This window comes from Pinus tabuliformis, chromosome 7 (assembly GCF_031772625.1).
Source record: "Pinus tabuliformis cultivar Carrire ecotype Pingquan chromosome 7, CPIR1, whole genome shotgun sequence".
NCBI lineage: Eukaryota > Viridiplantae > Streptophyta > Pinopsida > Pinales > Pinaceae > Pinus > Pinus tabuliformis.
Window position 1 is genome coordinate 360,534,669 of NC_142293.1, and position 24,270 is coordinate 360,558,938.

The 24,270-nt window shown below is 38.0% G+C and overlaps 1 protein-coding gene across 2 annotated transcripts in view; it reads left to right on the top strand.

The window, feature by feature from the left end:
• LOC149247442 (glutamate--glyoxylate aminotransferase 2-like) overlaps positions 1 to 24,270 on the top strand; it is a 251,463-nt gene that overhangs the window by 70,903 nt on the left and 156,290 nt on the right. For both annotated transcript variants that reach the window (XM_089458217.1, XM_089458218.1), the window contains exons 5-6: positions 15,719 to 15,800; positions 17,195 to 17,282. In XM_089458217.1, coding sequence (XP_089314343.1) covers positions 15,719 to 15,800; positions 17,195 to 17,282 — 170 coding nt within the window. The remainder of the gene's footprint in view (positions 1 to 15,718; positions 15,801 to 17,194; positions 17,283 to 24,270) is intronic.

Consider the following 24,270-nt stretch of genomic DNA (forward strand, 5'->3'; position numbering starts at 1 on the left):
CCCAGCAGAGAGAGTAGAGGTGCGCAGTTCATGGGGGTGCAACCATTTACACCATGTGGGGAAAGTCGACAAAATTAAGGCATCAGACCTCTTCAAAAGGAGGGGACAAGATAGGGGCAATTAGAGGGTGAGACCAGAAGGCACTTCTACTGTTGGAGACTTGGCTTTAGATATTAGGATCCCGAGAAGGAGGTTGAGCATGGGGCAAAGGAGATCCCTTCGATAGCTCTGGCTGACACCTTGGCAGAGAGCATAGAGCATACACCAGTAGGGCCATCTGTTGATGTGGTATCCACTGTTGAGGTGTCCAGGGCCGTGTCCGAGTTGTCAGGTGATAGCGGCCCACAACTCATTGATGAGGTTCCAGGAGGCATATCCATTGATGAGGTGCCGATAAGCATAGAGGTACCCAGAACTATGCTCGAGTTTACAAATGTTTGCCACCCACAACAGTTTCATCAACTCTAGGATGACCTTCTAGCATTGGTAATCTCTTCCTTTAGTATGTCTACCTTTATAATAAGAAAATCAAACTTTACTGAGAGATTTAAGAAAAAACTAATAGGTGACTATTAACAATTTTCCTCCATGTATGCTAACCATTGTTAGGTAACAAATAGGCCTTCCATATAAATCACGACAAAATCACCAAAATCAAAACTGAAAACTGAAAGAAAAGAATTTAAGCCGAAGTGAGAAAAGAAGTCAGCGAACCAAATTAAAAATGAAGAAATTTGAAAGTGGAAAGGAAAATCCAAGTTTCGAAAGATAAACTCAAACAAGAATGTTTATACCAATGTCTCAACAATATGAAAAAAAAAGAAAATATAATGTAATCATTCATTCTTATGTCGAGATTTAGAAAAACATACCTTGCAGGGTTGTAAGTGTTTTAGGCTTTTTGGATAGCAGTGACGATAAAATTCAGCCATAATGAAAAATTTCTGTCTGATGTCAATCTTCTTGTTTCAAAGCATCATCTTAATCATTTTCTAATGAAAAGAATGCTTAAAAAAACAAGTTAAAGGTTTTGAAACTTCCTGGTGTAGCTGTTTCAATGAGGATTATCGCTGCTTTTTGAAATAAAGCCAGGAGAAGAGTATGGACTTCGAAAATATGATCTGGCGGAGGATTGGAAGCTTTTATGAAGAGATTGGAAGCTTTTATGAAGAGCTGCAAAATAGATTTTTATATCAGCATAATTTAAAAAGGAAAATGAAAGTAAATTAACGAAATGGAAATTAATGAAAGTGGGTAAATGAATCTTACCATTGAATAATTCCTTTTGATCTTACCTGAAAAGTATCAATTTCTCCAAACTAGCTGACTCCTTATTTTAATTAACATTAAAAACATGAAGAAGTCAAACTAACCAAAATCCTGTAATCCAAAATCATTATTTATTTTATTTAAACTAAAGCAAGCATTAAAATGTAAAAATGGAATGCTTAGTGCTAAAGGGAATTGAAATTAAAAGAAATGCATCAGAAATGAGAATGAAAATTTGCAGTAACAAATGTTTCTCAAAATATTATAAGTTTCATATAAAGTCCATGATTTTATAAATTGTCCAGAATCAAGACCAAATCCAAGATGATAAAATTTAAATATGAAGATAGAGAGGTCTTGAATTCCATTTTTAATTATGGAATTATATATTTAAAACTGAAATATATGAGAAATCAAAATGATTTAAATATGCTGCAAATTGGTCATTAATTGCTTTCTTACCATAGTGGTTATCCAAGCTCGCTTTTAAAATAACATATTGCTGTATCAGATGATTCGCATAACATGTTTCTTCACCATGCTTCAAGTTTAATTTGCAAGACTTCACCTTTGTTGCTATGTCATATATTGATTAAATGTTAATGGCTTAGAGGCATGCATTGGAAGCTATTGCATCGGAGATTGCAATGGAAAATTGTCGATAAGAACATGCGATGAGAACATGTGCAATGAAATGAAGCGATCGCATCATTAAAGAAATATTATATTGGGGATCGAGACATATTTACACTGTGCTTCCCACATCACACATCGCAGAGTCGGAGATGTGATGTGAGCATAAATAAAAATGCGATGAAGCAATTGCGATATCGGCGATTGGCGAAATTTTGGTACCTGATGTAACACAATATGATTTTTGCGATGCCGATATGCGATGAATGACGTGGCTAATTGGCAATCACGATCGGAAATCTTAAGCACATGATGTAACAATTCTCGATACGCTGATATGCGATGAAGAGTGGACTCGATAATTTTATGATGAAAATTTAATAACATATCGGATCCGAGACATCGGCCCTTTAAAATTATGCCCCTACTTTTATTGCGATTGAATGGACGTGATATTTTATAAACTTGATTTGAATTTCATATCGGATCTGGAATTATGTGGTCATCGCAATATCGGTAAAGTCGTTTATCGAAGATTGACGATTCATGATAATGGAAGTATATTCAACTGCAAACCTCCGATATGCGAAATGCGATATGACATATGAGTGAGGTAATACATCGGATATATTTTATTAAACAATTTGTTATCAAAAATGCTAAAAGGTACTTCCGATGAAATATTTTGCTACAAATGGTTGTGAAGTGGATGATGTGATTGGAATGAAATTATTGACGAAGATGAGCGGGATGGTAGTATTGCGAATATTTTCACTGAAGTATCAGCAATATGAAAATCAAGTTGAATCCTATGATATTGCTTGAAATTTCAATTGGATTTTCTGATGGTTGAAAGCAAAGTTAAAAATGCTCAAATTCTAATGAATCACAAATAAAATTTCCCTGAACCTATTGTAAATTTGAAGTGGGTTTGCTGTTTACTTCAAGTTTTGAAAACAAACGAAAACCTATAAATAAAACAAAACAAAAATAAAAAATAAACTAAGGAAAAGAGAAACTAATAATAGATGAGAATGAACTTGTGAATGCGTACTTGGAAGGAAATTCTTTGTAGTTTTTACCTCATGAATCTTCAAATTCTTCCTTCGATTTATCAAAATTTTAACTTTGTTCAAAATCATCTCATCATTTATTCTAAATCGGAGTGTGCAATCAACCTAAATAAAATCTGCTTATTCATGTTCAGGAAATATAAAATTTACCAAAAATAATATGAAAATAGTCTTCTCATTTGAATTGAAACATCAATTTATTACCTCTACTCATTCCGAATTAACTTGAGAAAAATCTGTATTGTTATAGTGACTGTTCAATAATGCCTTTTGTAAATAAATATGATGCGTATTGCAGCATCAAATATAAACTAAAGATTAGAATGAGATAAAGCCATTAATTGTGGAAAAATGTCAAAACAGATTTGAATGTGTGCACACAGCAAAATGGACATCCTTAAGATCAGCTTAGAAAATTTAGAGGAAGATAATATGAACTTCGTTTACTGCAAAAGGTTAGACTGACTAATAATGATTGAGTCAGAATTAAGCTTATCATAGACAGTGATACATTTCATGGGATAATGAGATCATGAAGCTTTTATATCCTCAAAACCTTTATCATATAAATTTCAAAAGAAAATCTTAGAAGGAAATCCCGAAATGAAGAAAAGTGGCTTTGAGGCGATTGATGCCAAGTGCAACCTCAATTGAAGTTAATCAAGACATTATTCAAAATAGGCAGAGTAGAGATATTGCTGCAATAGATTTCGGTTTTAAAAGTTCCTGATGAGAAGAGAATGTTTCACTGAAAATGTAAATGATATGAGAAGGGCTGATTGCTTGCTTTATTTATATCTGCAGAACTGTTGAAAATAAATTAACTACATTAACTCTACTCCTATTCTAACCATATACATGAAAATGACTAGGTATAGTCATATTTCCAGTGTAACCATTTTCTCATTTTAATTCCTGCATGTATGTACAATTCAAATGTTAGTAATAAAAATGGAAATCTAACTAAACTAAGAAAGATAAATCTGTAAATAGAATGCACAATGCGAGTAGTTACTTAGAAATCAAAATTTAATCCATAAGAATAGAGATACATAATAACAACATTGAGACAAATTACCCTTATTGACAAAAGTGCACAAACATGAATAAAATGACACATTCCTGTTATCATAGAAATGAAACTAATATTTGAAACAGTAGTATTAAAAATACCAATTTATTGCATCCATTTTTCTGTCCCTGATCTCCAACAGCTCTTTACATTGCTTGAACTTCTGCTTTCAAAGCTAAAGCCACAATAGTGCAAACTTTGCCCTTCATGCATAATTCAAGATACAAAAGAAAAATCTTCAATAATCCCCAGATCTGAGATTTTCTCTCCTCCCTCCTACAACTCTAAATTCCTATCATAGAAGTGCTTTTAGAAGTTCAAAATTGCAGAGGAGAGCAGCCCTTGATTACATTCTGCAATCTATTATTTATACTATTTGCAAAGGAATTCTTGAGAGGAAAGTTTGTTGAAGGTAAATCTGTCAAATCCAATTTTATTTGCTCAAAAATTCTAATCTTCAATTGTTGGAGCATTCTCATTGATTGAGATCATTTTCTCCATATTTTTTCCACTGTTTTCTTGCAAAAAGAAATCAAAATAAATTAAAATGTAACAATAAAATCAAAATGTCATTTCTGGCATTTAAAACAAATCTAATAAAATACAATTAAATAAATATTTGAAAATAAAATGTAAGCTTTCTACTGATGCTTGGAATGGTTTAATTGGCCAAGGATATCATTGACAAATGGATTTGCAATTAGAAGAGGCTTGGGCAAATGAAAATGAAAAAAATAAAACTCAAAAATTTGATTTTATTTTAGAAATTTAGAGCTTGATCTTCTGCCTGATTTTTGACCCAATAAATAACTAAATCTGTTACTGAAACCTCTTCAGAAATGTTCTCCTTGATTTTATTTTTCCAATGAGTTGTCCTGGGCCTCATTTGGCCAAGTAAAACTCAATCTATGAGCTTCCAAAGTAGATGAGTTAATTCTGACATAATTCTGGAATTTCTGTTGCTGGGCTAAAAAATCAGAATTTTAATTAAAAATTTAATCCTAAATTAGAATTTTAATTATCTAATAATTAATACTAATTTAATTGTTAATTATGAATTAAACTAATTATTTAATAAACTGTTATTAATTAATCTTAATCTAACTAATTAATATAATTAGCTATTTATAACTAATTAATATTAATCTAAATAATATTTAAATTTTAATTTAATTGAATTAATTAAATTCTATATATTAATTAATTTTAATTAATTTAAAATTTATTATTAAATATTTAAACTATTTTAAATTAATAAAAAAACTAACCTACCTTACTTCATGTTCATTCCACTCACGTATGAGTGAGTTTGGAAATCTAAAAACAAAAACCAAAGTGTAATAAAACTTACGCTTAATGTATATCTCTTAATGATCGGGGAATTAGCATCGGGAGATCGGGAGAGTGTTTCATTTGTTTCACATGAAAGCTCCGATGCGATCGAAGCTTATAATGAGACTTAAGTTTAATAATTCCAAAAGCTATCACATTTTGGTGATCAGCGATCGACATTGGGGATGGGTATCGGGGTTCTTAAACTTGTCACAATGCAAAATCTCCAATGCGATGTAAACTCTTGATGCGATTAAGTTTTATTTTATATATTAATTTTATATATTAAATTTTAATTTAATTAATTTAAGATTTAATATTTAATATTAAATATTAATGTTTTATTTTGATTTTATTTTAATGAAATTTAGTTATGAAATTATCTAAACTATAGCTACTCTGAAAATAAATAAAAAGAATAAATCTAAACTATAGCCACTTGGATATTCTGGGTTTTTAAGATTAGTAATTGATTTGGAAATTGGAGTAAATTTCTTAAATCCCGATGCTTCATGATTTCGCTGTATAAGTAAAAATGAAAAATGTTAGAAACTTAGAAATAACTAACTAGGGGTTAATATTTAGAATAAATGCATTATTGAACTAATATATTTACAAAAATGGAATATTGTACATTTTATGCATTTTTAACCCAAGCTACATAAATGATTAGACTTTCAAAGGAGTGCCATTTACAAACCAGTTGACCAAATAAGGCGAAACAAACGTCAATGAAAAGCTTATAAAAAAAATCGATTTTTAACAAAGCAATCAAAACAAGAATCCAAATAAAATGAAAAATTAACAAAAGCGTAGAATAATCAAATAAATAAAAATCCTAAAAGGTGTTTAGCCAAAATTTTATAGAAAGGGTCCCCATAATTTGAAGTAAACACATCAATAATGGGGGGGGTTGTGTTTTTACCACAACACCATCATGAAAACCAAAAGTGGAATGATACATAGAAGCCAAAAGAACACCATTTTGGAATATGAATATAGATGGACAACCTCCAATGAAATGAGCAAGAAGAAAGAACGAGAAAGAGTAGGAGAGGTAGGAGAAAAAAAACAAATAACAATGACAAAAAAACGAGAGAGTTTGGGGTTTGCACTTACCTCTTTAGCTTTTGTAGATGGAAGCCCTTCTTTACTCCTCCAAACTCCTCCTACTTCACTGCTCCTAGCTCCTCCCCCTTCACTCCAAGCTCTCCTTAAGCCTCTCTTCTCCAAGCTCTCCAACAATATAAGAGTGAGGAAATGAGAGGGGGAATTGAGCTTTATCCCCATCAATCATTTTCCTAACTCAACCTAAACCCATCCCCAACTCAAGTTAGACAAAAAATAAATAAAAAATGAATTTTCTGGATCGGTCGCACAAAATTGCCTATTGGGCATCAGATTTGCTTAGGCTCTATACGGATCCGTGCACGATCAACCACGGATCCGAGGTAGATCTACCGCCAGATCCGCAGTTCGGAAATTCAGAACCGCAGATCGGGTTGACATGGTTCCAAAATTCTAGGAACCGTGTTTTCCGACCCGATCCATGGTTCGAAATTTCTGAACCTCGGATTCGGTGGTGGATCACCCACGGATCCGTACAAGACGTGGATCTCAGTTTAGATCCGAGGGGTGGGGGGGCGTTTCGTGCAACACTGGTCAAGATTCTATATTATCATGATGCTCTACTTACTGACGGTATGCAGAGGGCTTCGGGTGCCTGTACTAGGTTGGACAGCGAGTGGAGCAAGGTGTGCTTCACATTCATTAGGATGGCTTGGGACCCTGGTGTCGGGGAATTCCTTTATGACAGGATAGTGCTGGGGACAGGCATGACTGAGTGGTTTATTTGGGACTGGTGGTCGATTGCAGTAGACATTTGTGTCAGCTGATTGAGAGGGTGCTTGTTCAGGCATTGCTTGGGGACAAGCAATTTTTGGCGGGGAGAACTGTCATGTCCCAATAAACAATTTTGTCAGACTAGGAGATAACTCCTCAAATGAAATTATATTATTCATTTAGGTTGTTCATTATTATATACAAGAGGGAGTGACTGTTCAGTTTCATCTCCCGATGACTCCCCATTTCCTCTATTATTTATTTACACTAATTATAGTTCACCCAATCCCTATGATTAGGTGTCAACATTCCCCCCCTTAATCTAAAGGGATGTTGGTGAGTCTAAGCATCGTTCTGAATCTTTCAAGCTTTTCTCTTCCAAGCGCTTTGGTGAAGATTTCTGCAATTTGCTCATTAGTGGAACAATGGCGAAGATGCATTGTTTTGGTCTCAACATGATGTCAAATCAGATGATATTTTGTATTGATGTGCTTCGTTCGATCATGGATCTTTGGGTTCTTGGCCAACTTTATTGCTGAGGTATTGTCAATCATGAGTGGTGTTGATTGTACTTGTTTTACCTGCAAATCTTCCAGAATTTTCCTGAGACACACAATTTCTTTTGTTGCCTTAGTTGCTACCACATATTTTGCTTCTGTTGTGGAATCTGCTGGAACTAATTGTTTGTGTGATCTCCAGGAGACAGCTCCTGATCCAAGACTCATAGCATAACCCAAAGTAAATACCCTAGTTTCTTTGTCTCCATCGAAGTTTGAATCAAAGTATCCAATCAAGCTGAAGTCGCCCACCTATGTATACTTGAGTCCAAAGTCTTGAGTTACCTTCAAGTACTTTAGAACTCTTTTTGCAGCAACCCAATGTCCCTCACAAGGCATTTGCATAAACCTGGAGAGGATTCCAACAGCAAATGAAATGTTTGGTCTGGTAGTAGTCAGGTAGTTGAAACTTCCTACAAGCTGTCTATACTTTGTTGCATCCTCAAATTCTTTTCCTTCAATGGATGTGAGCTTTAAGTTTTGTTCCATTGGTGTAGTCAGAGGATTGCATTCAGTCATGCCAAACCTGTTCAACAGATCTCCAATGTACTTCTTTTGAGAAAGGAATATGGACTTCAGATGTTGAGTTACTTCAATACCAAGATAGTAATGAACATAGTCCAAAGCTCTCCCCAATTCCTTCTTTATGGATGCAATGTAGTTCTCATTGTTCCCTGTCATCAAAAGATCATCTACATTTACCACAAGATATATATCTGTTTTGCCAACCTTCTTGACAAACAAAGTTGCATCATCAAGATCATAATGTTTGAAATTGAGTTTCAGAAGATGCTCAATTAGTTTTTCATACCAGGCTCACGGCGCTTGTTTGAGGCCATCCAAGGATTTCACAAGTTTGCATACTTTATGTTCATGTCTTTTCACAACATATCCTTCAGGTTGGGACATAAAAACATTCTCTTTTAGATCTCCATTCAAGAAAGCCGTTTTTACATCCATTTGATGGACTTTCCAACCGTTCTGAGCTACTAGGGCAAAAAGTGTCCGGATGGTAGCCCATTTTGCTGTGGGGGCAAAAGTCTCCTCATAATCGACCCCTTCCTTCTGTGCAAAACCTATTGCCACAAGCCTGGCTTTGTGCTTGTCAAGTGAGCCATCAACATTATACTTGTTCTTGTAGACCCACTTGCAACCAATTGGAGGATCAACCAGCTTCCAAGTGCCATTCTTTATCAAGGCATCATACTTTTTTTGCATTGCTTCTTTCCATTCATCATGGGAAGCAACTTCTTTGAAGGAAGTTGGTTCAAAATCTATAGACAAATTCAATTCACAATCATAAGAAACATCCATATCAACAGGTGAATCAGAGTCATCTACATCACCTCCATTTTGTCAGGTTGAATTTCTAGTTCCTGTCTTTCCAACCTCATCAGGATGAACACTTTCAAGTGTCTTTGTCAGCCACTTTGGGGGACCTTTCTAAGATGGTCTAGGCTGCTCCGTTGATTGAGTTGGGATTGAATCAAGATTGAGTCTCCCAATTCTGTCAATCACATCACTCAAAGTATCATCCATTGTTGGAGTTTCATGTGGGGGAGAGAGTGCTTTAGAAGAAGATTATAGAGGTTGATCTAGTATAGGAATCCCCCCTTCAAGATGTGGAATCTGATTATCAAATTATTGAAATGATTTTGCATTTGTGAATCTATCCAAGCGATCAAGTTGCCTCTCAACAACATTGTCAGTTTTAGATGATTCAAGAAAGATTACATCTCTAGATACAACAAATTTTTTATTGACTTCATCATAGAGACGGTATTCTTTGGAGGTGTTTGAATACACCAAGAAGATACACTTACGACTTCTTGCACCAAGTTTGTTTCTATGTACCTTTGGTATCAAGGCATAACATGTGGAACCAAATACCCTGAGATGCTTTACCAAAGGAATGTGCCCATACCACATTTCATAAGCAGTCTTGTTTCTAATGGCATTAGATGGACATTTATTCTTTACATATACAGCACATAGAACTGCATTAGCCCAAAACATCAATTATACATTCTTGAAAAACATCACGGAGCGCACCATATTTAAGATTGTCCTATTCATTCTTTCAGCGACTCCGTTCTGTTGGGGATTATAAGGCACAGTTGTTTGATATTTGATCCCATGTTGGTGAAAATAGTTTTCAAATTCATTTGAAGTGTATTCTTTTCCATTATCAGTGCGAATAGAGCCAATATGAGATTGTGCATCATTTTCAATCCATGTATGAAAGTTCTTGAATGTTTGAAAAGCATCAGATTTGTTCTTCAATAAATAAACCCAACACATTCTGGTGTAGTCATCAATAAATGTCATCATATATTTATTTTCATTTGCAGAAGGAACATGCATTGGACCACATAAATCTGAGTGAATGAGTTCAAGTTTTCTATGTGCTCTGGAATGTGAATCATGAAAAGATTGTTTGCTATGCTTTCCTAGAATGCAAGCATCACATTGCTTAAGTTTCCTAGGAATTGTAGGCAAACCAGTAACACCATTTTTCTTCAACAAGCGGAGGTTGTCATAGTTTAAGTGTCCAAATCTAGCATGCCATAATAAACTTGATGGAAATGTACCTTCTTCATAATGAGAATTGTATGAGAAATTTTGTGCACGAGCAGAGATACCCTACAGCTTGAGAAGCCTTTCTTCTTCTATCCCCATCATGACAAGTGAGTGATCTGATGCTTTTCTCGCCTCAAGCTTTCCATCAAACATATGAATGGAGTGTCCTTGCTGGAGGATGTGGACCAAGGACAACAAGTTTCTCCTCAGCTGTGGGAGATATAAAACATGATGCAAAAGAAAGTCTGGAAGACTAGGCAATTTAAGCCTGATTGTGCCAAGCCCTAATGGCTTGAGTTTTGATTTGTCTGCAAAGTACTCAATCAACATTGTCAATAAATTCTTCAAAAAAATCTCTTCTAAAAGTCATGTGGCAAGTTGCTCCTGAATCAAGCAACCAATCATTTTTCCAAGAAGCAAGTGAAGCATTAAATAAGTCTTCATTTACTCCAATATTACAGTGTGCCACAACATAGTGAGCGGATTCAGGTGCTTTACCTTTCTCTTTGTCATTAGTTTTACCTTTGGGTTGGTTTCTTTCCTGCTCAATTCTGTCCGAAGGCAACTTGCATGTGGATGCATCATGTGATCCATCTCTTTTGCAACGTATGCAATGCAACTCTGACTTTTCTCCTTGAGAGTGTCTGCCCCTCCTGCCTCTGAAATTTCTTCCTCTTCCTCTTCTACCACCTCTTCCTCTGGAAGAATCTTGAGCAAGATTCTTCTCTCTATGCGCAAGACACACAACCTCTTCAGAAGACCGAGGAGCTGTCTTCTTCCCAAAATCTTTCTCTCTTTCAACAAATTTTTTCACAAGGGAGTCAAAGGTAATATCTTTGAGGTTTCCATTTGCTTGCAATGACTCAAGATAATTTGAGTAAGAGGGATAAAGTGCCTTGAGAAAAGTTATCATAGGAATGTCCAGTTCAACATTAATGACTTTGGTATTGTGCATAATAGATTTTAATTCTGATGCAAGAGCTAGAGGATCATCATTTTGTAATTCAAGGCTGAACAATTTAATCATGAGTTGAACAACTTCAAGTGCAGAGTGTGAGTCATAGAGTTCCTTCAGTTTTTGTAAGGCTTCGAAAGCATTTGAAAATGGCGAAATATGGCGACTCACCTCTTCATTTACTAATGCTGCAATCAATGCATAAGCCTTGCTGTTCTTATTTTCCCAAATGGCGAATTCCTTGTCTGAGGTAGGTTGTTATGGCCCTTTGTCTCCGTCTCCAACACACACTCTTTTCTACAACTCATTAAAAATAAGAGTGTGTTTGCTTTTCCGAGACCACTCAGGATAATTTTCCTTCCCATTGAGGACCACTCCCACAATAGATATTAATGAGTGCATTTTAAAAAACTGTGAACTGTAAAAAAAAATACTTCTGCTGCCAATATATAAAATTGTACTTCTGGTGGAGAAAATTACAGTTCTGGTGCAAAAAAAAAAAAAAAATTGCACAAAGCTTGAGAGAACCACAAAACCTTGAGCTAGAAAACTCCTGCAACATACCAAATCAACGAAAAGCATCCAATCTGAATGCAATGAGAGGAGTATTACCATAGGTGTATGAGAGCAGATAGATAGTCGTGATGGAGGGCAACAATGCATAGGAGAACTGCCGCACTGTGTGAACGTTGATGGGGAGAGCCAACTGCTGGCTGCATATATGTGTGGGGATAGCAGCGTATATTGGGAGGTATGAGCAACCGGAGGTCTGGCAACGAAGGGCAGCGTGGCGAGGTATTTGAGAGCAGCGTGGAGAGGTATTGGAGAGCAGCATGGCGAGGTATTGGAGAGTATCTTCTTCAGAATCCCTCAACTATTCTTTCTTCCGCCTAAGGAACAATAAGCCCAATGCGATTACGCTCCTCCGAGACTTGAGAGATCCCCCTGTAATCTCTCTACCTGGAAGTCTGTCTCTGGGTTTATTAGAAGGATTAGAACAAATCAATCCGAGATGCAAGGCATGGAATAGACCACACCAATGCAATATTTAGATTGCATTTACTGGGATTTGGATGCGGGCGGTGAGAACATTAAAGCAGAACTGACCATTGCCACCATGGAAAAAAAAGGAATTCAATATTCAGTTTCCACATGACCAACAGGAATAGGAAATATATATGACAGTGCACTATTCAGGGCTCTGGAGCATGACAAAGGTGTCAGTTCTGCAAAATAGGTAGAAGATAGGCCAGGAGGGAGTTACAAGGGCAAACTGTAATGCCAAAGATAGAGCTGGCTTTGATACCATGTCAGACTAGGAGGTAACTCCTCAAATGAAATCATATTATTCATTTAGGTTGTTCATTATTATATACAAGAGGGAGTGACTGTTCAATTTCATCTCCCAATGACTCTCCATTTCCTCTATTATTTATTTACACTAATTACAGTTGTTCACCCAATCCCTATGATTAGGTGTCAACAATTTTTTCGAAGTAAAATCCTCATTTTTGCAATTTTGGCGTTATGGAATATTTGGCATATAAAAGATAGGAAAAGTGGGTTATGGAGGCCCCACTTAATTTTTGGGGAAAAAGGAGAAATAAACATTAGAGGAAAAGGAAATAATTTTTGGTAAGTGAAATATGGGGACTGTTACCACTCAAACTAGCACGGGACCTAAGGGGGATCCCTAAAGAGCAAATGCCAGGCCAAGGGCAACAAATGCCAAATGGAGACTTAGCCCACTGTCACCTCAGCTAAGGCTCCCTTCTATTTATGGACTTTCACCAATGGGAGGAGACCCGATATGTATGGAGTCACTAAGGAATGATAAGTCAATGGATATGAGTGACCCAAACCCTCCTAGAAAAGTTTGAAGGATGAAGCTTGCTTGCTCTCTAAGCAAGGTACTATGTATTACAGGGAAAGGGAGAGAGGATTGAAGGTTTACGTTTATGGGATAAATGATCATAATGAGATGGTTAGAATGAGCCATAAGGGTAGAACTAGCGTTGAAACGGAACCTAGAAGGATGCGCCATGACCAACCACAAGGGTCTAGAGAACCACCTAGGTAAAAACACACTTTGCATAGTTCAATAAGCATGGCCTAGTAAAGATACAACTAATACATCCAAATTATCTATCCATTTATGCTACCTCTCCTTTACTTGACTGTATGTCCTAAAGATGGATCTGGTTATGGGATCCGAAACATTGATGCAAAGATTTAACATTGTGGATTCTCCAATAAACTATGAAAACCCACACCACAGAAGTCTCAAAACACAAATTGATATATTGTCTCAAAATTTGGTTCATCATGCTAAACCAAATAACCCTTTGAAATCATGAAGGCACAATTGGTCATGGATCACTAGGTTTGGATATTTGCTCAAAAAAGATATGCATTATAATCAACTTTGTGATGGGACAACTGCGCAACTTGATTACCTTGATGCAATCTTAGGGGTAACACTCGCCTTTCAAGCATATAAGCCTTGTCAAAAACCAGTCGAATGGAAAAAATAGTTGGGTAGGTTGAAGACTTCATCAACAATCATTCTACACTTCCAATGCTTTTAGGGAAAATCATGTTTAAAGGAGGCAGACATGTGATTCTTCACAAGATCTTTCACTAAAAAATTGAATTCGTCCTCCCCTCCACGTGTCAGACATGATTCTCGAGGGACACATGTTCAATTTGTGGGTTGAGCGTGTCCAAACACAAGGGATTCGTGGACCTAGTGAATCCGATTCGCCCGAGTAGCATGTCATGATTTTGGGACACATGTCCCTCTCAAAAAGTGTGCCACAACTCTTTAAAACGACTTTCTCTTCATTGTAATGTGTCTCTCTTGTTGTGGGTGTGTGGGAGCGACTAGCAAAGGGTTTAGGAGTGTTTTGGAGGTGATTCAAGCAACTAGTAAGTGCATTTTGCTTTCATCCTCTTTTTGCGAGAGGAATTGGAGCACATATGGGAATTTGTATAGTTTGAAGAAGAGCATGCTTGAGCAGTCCATGGTAGAGACAATGGTGTATGTGCACACCAATCTTCGTCTTATTTCTAGGCAGAAAGAGGAGTGGTTGAAGGGAAAGACAAATATGTGGGATGTGTTTCATGATGATATGGGTTTGGACAATAGTGTTGAGTTGGCATTGGCCAACTTGGATCTTAATGAGCTAGTGCTAGAGCCTGTCACTTTTGATGATGGTGATACTCTTGAGGGGTCATCCTCCACACCAACAGATGCAAAGATTACATTGGATACAGAGGAGGAGGATGCAGAGGAGAGCAGTGGTGACCATGACAGTGATGCTGATTTTGATGATGATGATTGATGAGCTACCTACTACCTTGTAGTTGTTTTCTATTTGCCATTGGCATTGCTAGTCAGGAGTCCTTAGGACTCAGTAACTATGTAACACATTTTGATTTTGATGACTTAATGAGAAAACTGCAGTTTCTTGGATCATTGATGAATCTGTCACGATTCTATTTGTATGCATACTGTTACAAGTTACAACTTACAAATTTACAATGTAGAATCTAGAATCTAGAATCTAGAATCTAGAGGTATGCCTGAATTTGTATCATGAGAATTTGTGTAATATGAAATCATTGAAATATCTATTTAGTATTATATATATATATAACGTGTCCTACGTGTCCTGCTCCTGGGGGTCTATGTGCCCTGTGTTGGACACTCGAATTTGTGTGTCCTGCGTGTACTGTGTCCCCGTGTCAGGTGACTTATCTCCTTCAATACTTTAAGACTCAAGTGTTAACAATTTATCATGCAGTTATAACTGGCAAGTGTAACTATAATTTTAGGGACAATGATTGGAGTTTAATGTAGAAATATCCCTAAAACTGTCCATCTCTTTTCTGTCTTAATCATCATAATTTTAATATTGGATTGAGAATTATGATTTGACATTTTATGGCTTATCTTTGGCTTATATCTGTTTTGGCTTCATTACTGCTTACTGTTCAGCTGATTATTTTGAGTTTGCTTGTGTTGCACATAACAAATCCTTGTTCATGTCACGACAGGTGGTCTTATATATGGAGTGGAATTTTGTATTTTGTGCTTCACTATATGACTATAGTTACTATTTTGAACACAATTTTAGGTTCATGACACAGATATCTTGTACAAACCTTTATTGCTATTTCTAAATCTTCATATACTAGTCCAATTGGTTGTTGTCCTTCAGTCTGGACATGAATAAAATCTGATGAATTTTAATCCTTCATTTTTCAGAAGGTTCTCTCTTGAATTGTCTAGCTTATATTTAATCTCCTTGAAGATTTACAAGAACTTTTTGATCTTTATGAGTAGAATGTATGAGGAGAAAGAAGACTGACGAACATTATGGTCTATGTTGTGACTAACTAGGTGCCTACAGTGATTCACGGGGTCTTCCAGGTATCCGAAAGGAAGTGGCTGAGTTTATTGAAAGGCGTGATGGGTATCCTAGGTAAATTCTTCAAGGATCTAACCATTTCCAGATTTTCGTTTGGTACATTCAACATGCATATTTACTATGCACATTATTGTATCTCACAGCTGTTACTCTAGTACCAATCTTTGCCTCTAGGGGGAGAGGTGGGGACCACATATTATAATGATAAGTGGAAAATAAATTGTAAGAGTGTGATTTTTTATCTTTATCTCTTTTTCCTCCTTTACTTTTAATGCTTCACTACGATACCGAACAAAAGATCTTACTCTTTCTGTTTGATAGATGATATTCTGGGCTGTGATCATCATTCTAGACTCGAGCTTAGTTGCTACTTGTATATATATAGCAGCTATTTAGCTTCTGCTTCTTGGTCATACTATTTCAGTTTCTTTTGTTTTAGATGCAGTAGCCTTCTTTAGTCTGCCATGTTGACTCTGAAGATAAAATTCCATGCTTAAATCTTCTTTGACAAATTCTCAATCTGTAGGTGAAAATGAAAAGACTTTATTAATGTTTTCCACTAATGACCAACATAAGGTCAATGGCACTGGCAAGTAAAACTTGCCAAAATAGGCAATAGGGGGAGTGCACAAGTCATCTCCCAATGGCACAAAAGAGAACCAGATATAGAAGAACAAGAAGAAAAACCCTACTTATTGTAGAGACTAGAGAGGCAACTATAAATACGATCTCATAGTAAAGGAATAGACTGTAAGTGAAAACGAGCGTTGGCCTGAATCACTGTCATCCTTAGAGCTAGGAGTGGCAATGTCCATCCCAAGAACCTGCCAGATAGTGTCCAATGCCCATTGGAAAATGGCTTAGATTGATGGGCCCCTTGGGAGTGATGGATAGTGACCTCCAGAGGTTCCGACTAGGGGCAGGAGAAGACATCTCATAGTAAAGGAATAGACTGTAAGTGAAAACGAGAGTTGGCCTGAATCACTGTCATCCTTAGAGATAGGAGTGGCAATGTCCATCCCAAGAACCTGCCAGATAGTGTCCAATGTCCATTGGAAAATGGCTTAGATTGATGGGCCCCTTGGGAGTGATGGATAGTGACCTCCAGAGGTTCCGACTAGGGGCAGGAGAAGACACTGGAGCTGAGGTGGAAGCCAGGGCAGAAGCTCTCCTAGCATCCAAGGATGAGAAACTCTGGGTAGAAGAGAAGAAATTGTTGATTTCTCCCTGACTTGGAGTACTGCACTGGTGCCTCTGAGAGACTTGTATGGGAATAGCATCATACTTATGTGCATGTTAACCTTTGTGCTGTTGCTTATAGCACACTATATAACCTGTATTTAAGGTAACTGAGTCAACCCAATAATTCTTGTTATTCTTCATTTTCTTATCTTTATAGAAGGAATTGCGCTGGCTTATTGGGACAATGTTTTATGCTTTCTGTGCAGTGATCCAGATCTTATTTTCCTCACAGATGGTGCTAGCAAAGGAGTCATGCAGATTCTTAACACTATTATTCGTGATGAAAAAGATGGGGTAAGTTCTCTTTTGCTATGATGCCTTTTCCCAACAACAAAGGATGAAACGTTATGAGATGAGAAGAACATAGTGTTTATGTTTCTATGACCACAAAAAAGTAGGATGCATCATCGAAATGAGTTATGACTTTTGGTATCTTGTTTGTACCTGTTCATAGTGGAGATTTGTAACTTATGAATTCCAGCTAATACTTTGCTATAATTATTTTTGAAATCTGGGATATGAGAGGTTTACATTGGGTCTGCAGAATTTAGAAATTAAAGACTGAGGATAGAACTACAACATGCATTATACAATATACAGATAACTACTGATGCTTTATTTCTTTAATGCAGCAATTTGGGCAGATTGAATTCCCCTCTAAAGAGATCCACTGACAACCAGTTCTCTAGCTTGCTGGTGGAATTTGTTTTTTTGTTGTTGTTGCACATTTATTCATAATTACACCATTTGGAAGTTATGACAACTATGGACAACGGGTTCAAGGAAGTGTACCAAGTTGTTAACTTTCCTGGCCCTTAAATTTGATCTACAACTGTCCTACTGTCATTGTGTTCACTCTTAGCAGGCTTCCAGTAATCTGATCCATAACACACTGATTGTCAATCTGATGGCTCTTTGATCATTTACATTGTACCCTCTTCTAGGGTCAGCCCCTCAGTGCTCACTGACCATCTAATACATATGCATCCAATTTAAAATAGGAGCAGTGTACCAAATCATGTACATTACTACATAGTCCACACATTTCCATGCTATTTTTCTGTTTCAATATTTAACCTGTAGGAGGGTTGTCTGGGTAGACTGTATGAACATCTTGCTCGTGCCATTTGTATAGATGCCTTACATATGATTTCTTCATACAAGATTTCATGCATCTTCTGAAACAGCTACTTCCGTTCCCTCGTTAAAAAAACTATTTCATTCATGCATTTTTAAAAGATTGTACTTGGAAGTGTTTCCTACAAGTTGATGATGATACTCTTTATGCATTGAACATTCTTAAGGACATCACTGTCTTTTACCTCTTAAAAGAAAACCTTCAGTTTGAAAAATTTCTCTTAAATCTTCATTTTGACATTCAAAAGCACTAACTGCAAATCACTTAAGAGATTCTAAAAACTTTATGACACTAATGGTTATGGGGAGAGCTACTATGTTTTTTAAATATGGTATCCTATTGGTAACTCCTGTCCCAAGAATCCACATCTCCAAACATTACGTCGCTTCTTTTTCTTGATTTCAAACAACAAAATCAATTGATTTTTGATAGAATTTTTGTGCAGGTCTCCACCACTTAAATGTCTGAAAGAGTTACTTTGAGAGTCACCATGACATAAGTGTTTGGCAATATATCTATTAGAAATTAGGCCTATAAACTTTTGCAGTCCTCCATTTCTCTTACACTTAGGCCGCAACACCAAAGGTGTTGAAAAATGTGTAACTAGGTTCGGTCTTCATAAGTATGAAATGTATTCTTGTAAATATAAAATGAAAAATAAATTATTATTATTATTGGAGCATGGGTTTCATGCTCAAGTTCTTTTATTTTATAGGTCAAGCACCCATTGAGTGCTTCTAGGGTTTGTCATAGGTATAAGAGTCATTGTCATATAATGAATGGGCACATGTAAATTGCAAAGAAAAATTTGTTTTGTCTTTAAAGTGTCAAAATACCTCCAAGATCAAGTCGGCCTAATGAGCTGTCAAGTCGGCCTACATGAAGAGCCACATCCACCCTTGAAGAAGCCTATATATAATAGGAGCTCGTTGTCAATTTGGATCACTCACTTTCTCGTCTCTTATGCAAAGAAGTAGAAGAAGGAGAAGTCAAAAAAGGAAGTGCGAAAAAGAAGTCAAAGAAGTCGACGTGTTTCTGGGCCTTATCTATTCTTTTGGGAAGATCGAAGTTAGGGTTTTTGTACTGGATCTCTAGGGGTTCGATTTTGGAAGTAAAAGAGAAGGGAATACAAGCGAAGGTCTCTTAGGGCATCTTACTAGCCCTAGGACTCAAGTCAAGGCAAGTGATGTCAAGAGGAAGGCTATTAGCAGGAGATCGAAGTCTCCTAGAGAGCAGCAGCAGTTGCAGTAGTTGCTGGGTAGCAAAATTTTGGATCCACTGGGAGGTCGAAGATATTGCAACAGGAGGCCGTGGCAGACTTGATCTTGGAGGGTATTTGTCAGGGTCTAGGTCATTCGTCAATTGAAAGATCTGAAAGATGAGAAGAGATTTATTGGCCCTGGCTTGCAGCCTATACACTGTTGTTGTGGGGAAAAGTATCCGACTCGGAATGACCCTATCCCTACTCTAAGGGTGATAGTTCCTTAGCAACAACTGAAAGTAAAGCTTTGATATTTTTCCTTTATGAAAGTACAGAGAAGGAAGAAAAGATTGACCAACCGATGTCTTTCGCTTTTGTCGATCCTGTCTTCTCTCTTTGCCTCTTGTTCCCAGCCCCTTGCTCCTTTTGCCGGCCCAGCTACACAAAGATCCTGCAAAAACAAGAGAGGGAAACTACAAGAAACATGTACTCATAACTGATGCATGGATTAGGATGAATCAAATATACAGATGAAAACAATACATCATTGCAATACAAGTATATAGGAGAACACCAAAGCTTTATTGATAGAAGAAAAAGGTTCTGAGAAGGTTACAACCATAAATGGCTCCAATCCAGCAGCACCTCCCCAGCAGCAAGAAATCTCCTCTTCCCCTCTATAAAAGCAATCACCCAATAGCTCTAACTGTAAACCAACAGCACTTCCTTGCTTTGCACAAAATTCCAGCCTCCTGAGCTCATAGGAGAGAGCTCAATATATAGATGAATTGAGAAAGGATGAGTCAGCTTGCAACTGATGTGTAGCTGCCTTGTGTCCTCTCTCTCTTCAGTTAATCTTTAGTTGATCTTCAGTTCTTGAGTCCACTTGGTGAACCTTGCTTCCACTTGGAGAAACAAAGCCTCTGACTCATCACAAGGCGAAATACCTGATCCAAGTGTCATTTTTGGAAGATTCCAAAGCAATGACTCACTGTGCCACTTGGCCAATCTCGCCCAGCGCAGGTAGCCTTCATTGGTTTTGACTTTCAGCGCAGGTACAAGGAGGAGCAGTTGACATTCAGCGCAGATGCTCAGTGGAGCAGCTGACATGATCCAAAAATAGCCTGTTTTTGAGTGTTTTCAGGTGGAGAACTGATAGGAAGTGCTGTGGTTTGCTGACCTTGTTCCTCTAGGGGTAAGAACAACATGTTTAGGGACTTTGGATCCCTGTAATTATCGACATTTCATGCTCCATGCTGCGAGGCACAAAAATGTCTATAACAGTTGCCCCCTAAAGTATGAGGCCGTTTATCGGGTGAAATGCTTTATCCAGAGGGTCCGAAGTTCATTCAAGTGCTGAGAGGTGCCCTGTAATACAATACAATACAATACATTATTTTTCATTCTGTTTTCATGATCTAGCTGAGGCGGGCATTCCCATGCTCAGCTTTATAAATACATTTTGGTACATAGAACAGACGATCGTCTGATGGTAGACTGATAATTCTCTACTGAAATTATCATCCTTTGAGTAGGATGATCATCTGCTGCAATGATGTACATGACAAATGCTTTTATATTTCCTGAATATGTATCGCAGCCCGGATGGATGAAACTAGATCCGGGGTCTTCAAACTCGTTCGATCTTCACTCTAAGTACAAGTCGATCCATGTGAGAATTTCGCTGAAGTCGAACATGGAAAGACATCGCTTGATTACCGGTCAATGATGAAAACCGTTAACAAGCGCGAGAGGAATCACCGATAATGATAATGACCCTCAAGGTACTGCAGTACAATTCACGTGGCGTGAATAAAGGACTTGGCGTCGAACGCCACGCAAAATCTTCTGGTCGAAGGTCATTGATGTATACCTGTCGCCGGAAGTGAGAAACTTGCCATTGAGGCATGCAAGCTTCAAAGTACTGATGGGGTTGTTCCTAGATCAACTTCTTGGATAATGAGCTGAAGTCGACAAGAAGCGATCCGTCAAAGGAGGGCCTTAATGAATCCCACATCAATGACACGGAACGGAGCTAATGATTTTAGTGGAGGTGAAAACAAACTGACATATGATTCAGGGTGGTGATCATGAATGGATGAAGGATAATGTATGGCAGTGGATGGGACACGGTTGACACTTTCAGAATGACCTCTCTTGAACATATAACGACACTGATGCGATGGATCGGTAACATTACCCCAAGATGTGGATGGTTTGGCGAAGACCATGGTGATGAGACCGGTGAATGAAACAACCCAACCCGATGTGATACGGAAGAAAAGTGTCATGTTCAAGAGCGACTTGCTACCATTAAGCTTTGATGTTCTCCCAATTTTTCCCCAGTCATTTCTGACCAGTACCTCTTTATTTTTGTCAAGCTTGAGGAGGATAACATATGCTTGTTCTATAACCTGCCCTTCGGGCAAGCCCATCGCTATGATTTAACGAGCTTAGCGATAGGGAAACTCGTTCTCGTCTAAAGACAAGTTTGTCGCTATTTAATCATTTTAACGAGTCTAACGACAAGGAAAACTCGGTCCTTTTCATTTTTAGAGAGTCTGAAAAGGTACAGAAAGTTAACTCCATAATTCCTTTTTCGTCATCTAATCCCTTAAGTCCGAAAAAGTATAAAACAATACAGAAGGGATGGGTGTTCGGTTTTTTTAATGAGCCGAACAAGACAAGCGCTCGATCTTTTTGTGTAATAATCCCTCAGGTCCAAAAAGATTAAAGTCTAAAAGAGGGATAGCTCTTCCGGTCCCTTTAACGAGCTGGAAGGCCAGAACTCGGCAAACTTTTCATATTTTACGAGTCAGAAAAGAGCTCAAAGATTACTCGTCTTTTGAGGAACGAGTGATAAACAGGGATAGCAACTGATTCCAGGTACAAATTGGAATTTTCCAATCACGGCAGTGTCACAAGGATGGCTAGGTGAAATCACTCTTCGCAGCTGTTCCTCAAAATGGGTAAACAATCATATGGGGGTGAACGACCGGCCAAATGACGGTGGAGGTGATGGATGAAAACACGACCAAGGCTTTTAAGGCTGATAAATTTACGATCGCAATGGTTATTTACCGGGATAGGTTCATTTTTTAATGAGCTTGAACTCTGGTGGAAACTTTTGCTCACGCTTTTCTATTTTTTAACGAGCATAAATTCCGCGGTAAAACTGCTCGATTCATGGTCAAATTTGATTTTTTACTTTTACTAGCTTTTCTCTTTTCAAATGTAGTACTTCACCTTCAATTGCTGCAACAAACTTTGTTAGAAATGGACAATATTTGCATGAAAACGAGATTATAACCCTAATATTTAACTTTAAACTGTGTAAAAAGTCATAAAAAGGTGTTTTTACCTCTCATTTACCATTTCATTTGCATTTTGCTTGTTGGAGCTCTGGAGGTGCCTCTTCTTCCTTGATTTTCACCAGCTGATTCCGGGAGATTCTGTGGACGATTTTCGGCGCCGTTTGGACCAGGTAGGAGCTAAACCTTAGCCCTTCACTTTCATGGTTTCCTTTTTCAGTTTCATGCACATTTTTCAGGGTTTCTGAGCCTCAGGGGTTTCATCAAGGCGCCCTGGCATCAGCGCAGGTTCTCCTTTCGAAACCTGCGCTGCATGTCAGGTTGTCTTAAGGCAGACTGCGCCTCAGCGCAAGGGAGAGACTCTCTGCCTGCGCTGGGCCTAGAAAAACTGATCCTGCATGTGATTTTCGATGATTTTTCGCCAGTTTTTCATCAAAATTAGGAACTTACTCCTTCTCTTGTTTGCTTGCAGGGAACTTTGAACAAAATGTCCCTTACATGGCGAGAACGAGAACATGAAGCAGAGGACATGGTTGCACTCCATGACCCGGTCACGGTGAACGCGCTTCGGAACTGTGGCCTACTGAAGTTCTTCCGTATCTCTAGCATGAGAGCACAGATTTCTTTACTGCAGTATATGCTTGATGCTTGGGATCCTGTTAACCAAGTATTCCATATTAGGGGGAAAACCATCCCCTTGACCATAGAGGACATGTACTTCTTGACTGGGTTGTCAAGGCGGGGTGCCCCCATTTCTTTGTCAGGTACGGCTCGAGGGACTAATTCCACCAGAGACTATATCCGTCAGTATTGCCGGGAAGGTTCACAGCCGAGCAAAGACGGCAAGATCAATATCCGTGACATCACTAACAGGTCTCTTAGGTCCATTCTGTTTACCATTGGTAGGATGGCCGGTAGCGCAGCTTTACATGTTGCCAACAGATCTTACATGCAGCACGCCTTGGAGTGTCTCCAACCGAAAGTGTTTAACTGGTGTGATGCAGTACTTGTTCAGATGAAAAGTCAATTGACCAAGGTAAAGGACGGGAGGCTGAAGAACTTTGGATTTGGTTCTATTCTGACTGCCTTCGCCTTGGAGAAAATCCCATTGATGCAGCCTCAGTACATCATACTTGACTTGCCTTCTCCGACCGAGCCACGCATGCAGAGGTGGGTTGACCACATGTCCCGACATGCTGGTCAACCTCAGATTACTTTCACTGAGGCCTTCTTTAGGTGGTTCGAGCGTCAGGAGATGGTGTTTTCTGAGTATCCATATGTGGGTATGGACTACCGAGGTGATCCGGACTTGGTGCTACCGGATGGCGAGCAATGGGGCGCTATTGGTAAAATCTCTGACCATATCACTGTTTATTGTTTTTACTCATGATGTTACTGTGCAAAACTAATCAAACTCTTGGGTGCATGCAGATGTTGGTCCTGTTCGTCCAACAGCCCGTCTACGATCGCCAGCTGCTGCCCCAGCAGCAGAGCCTGCTAGGAGAGTTGTTATTCGCGACCTTGGTGATACTGAGACACTTACAGCTGTGCAGGAGCAGGTTGAGAGCCTTACTCGTGGTCTTCCGGATGTACAGATTGACGAGTTACCTTTACAGTTGCAGCGGCACACTA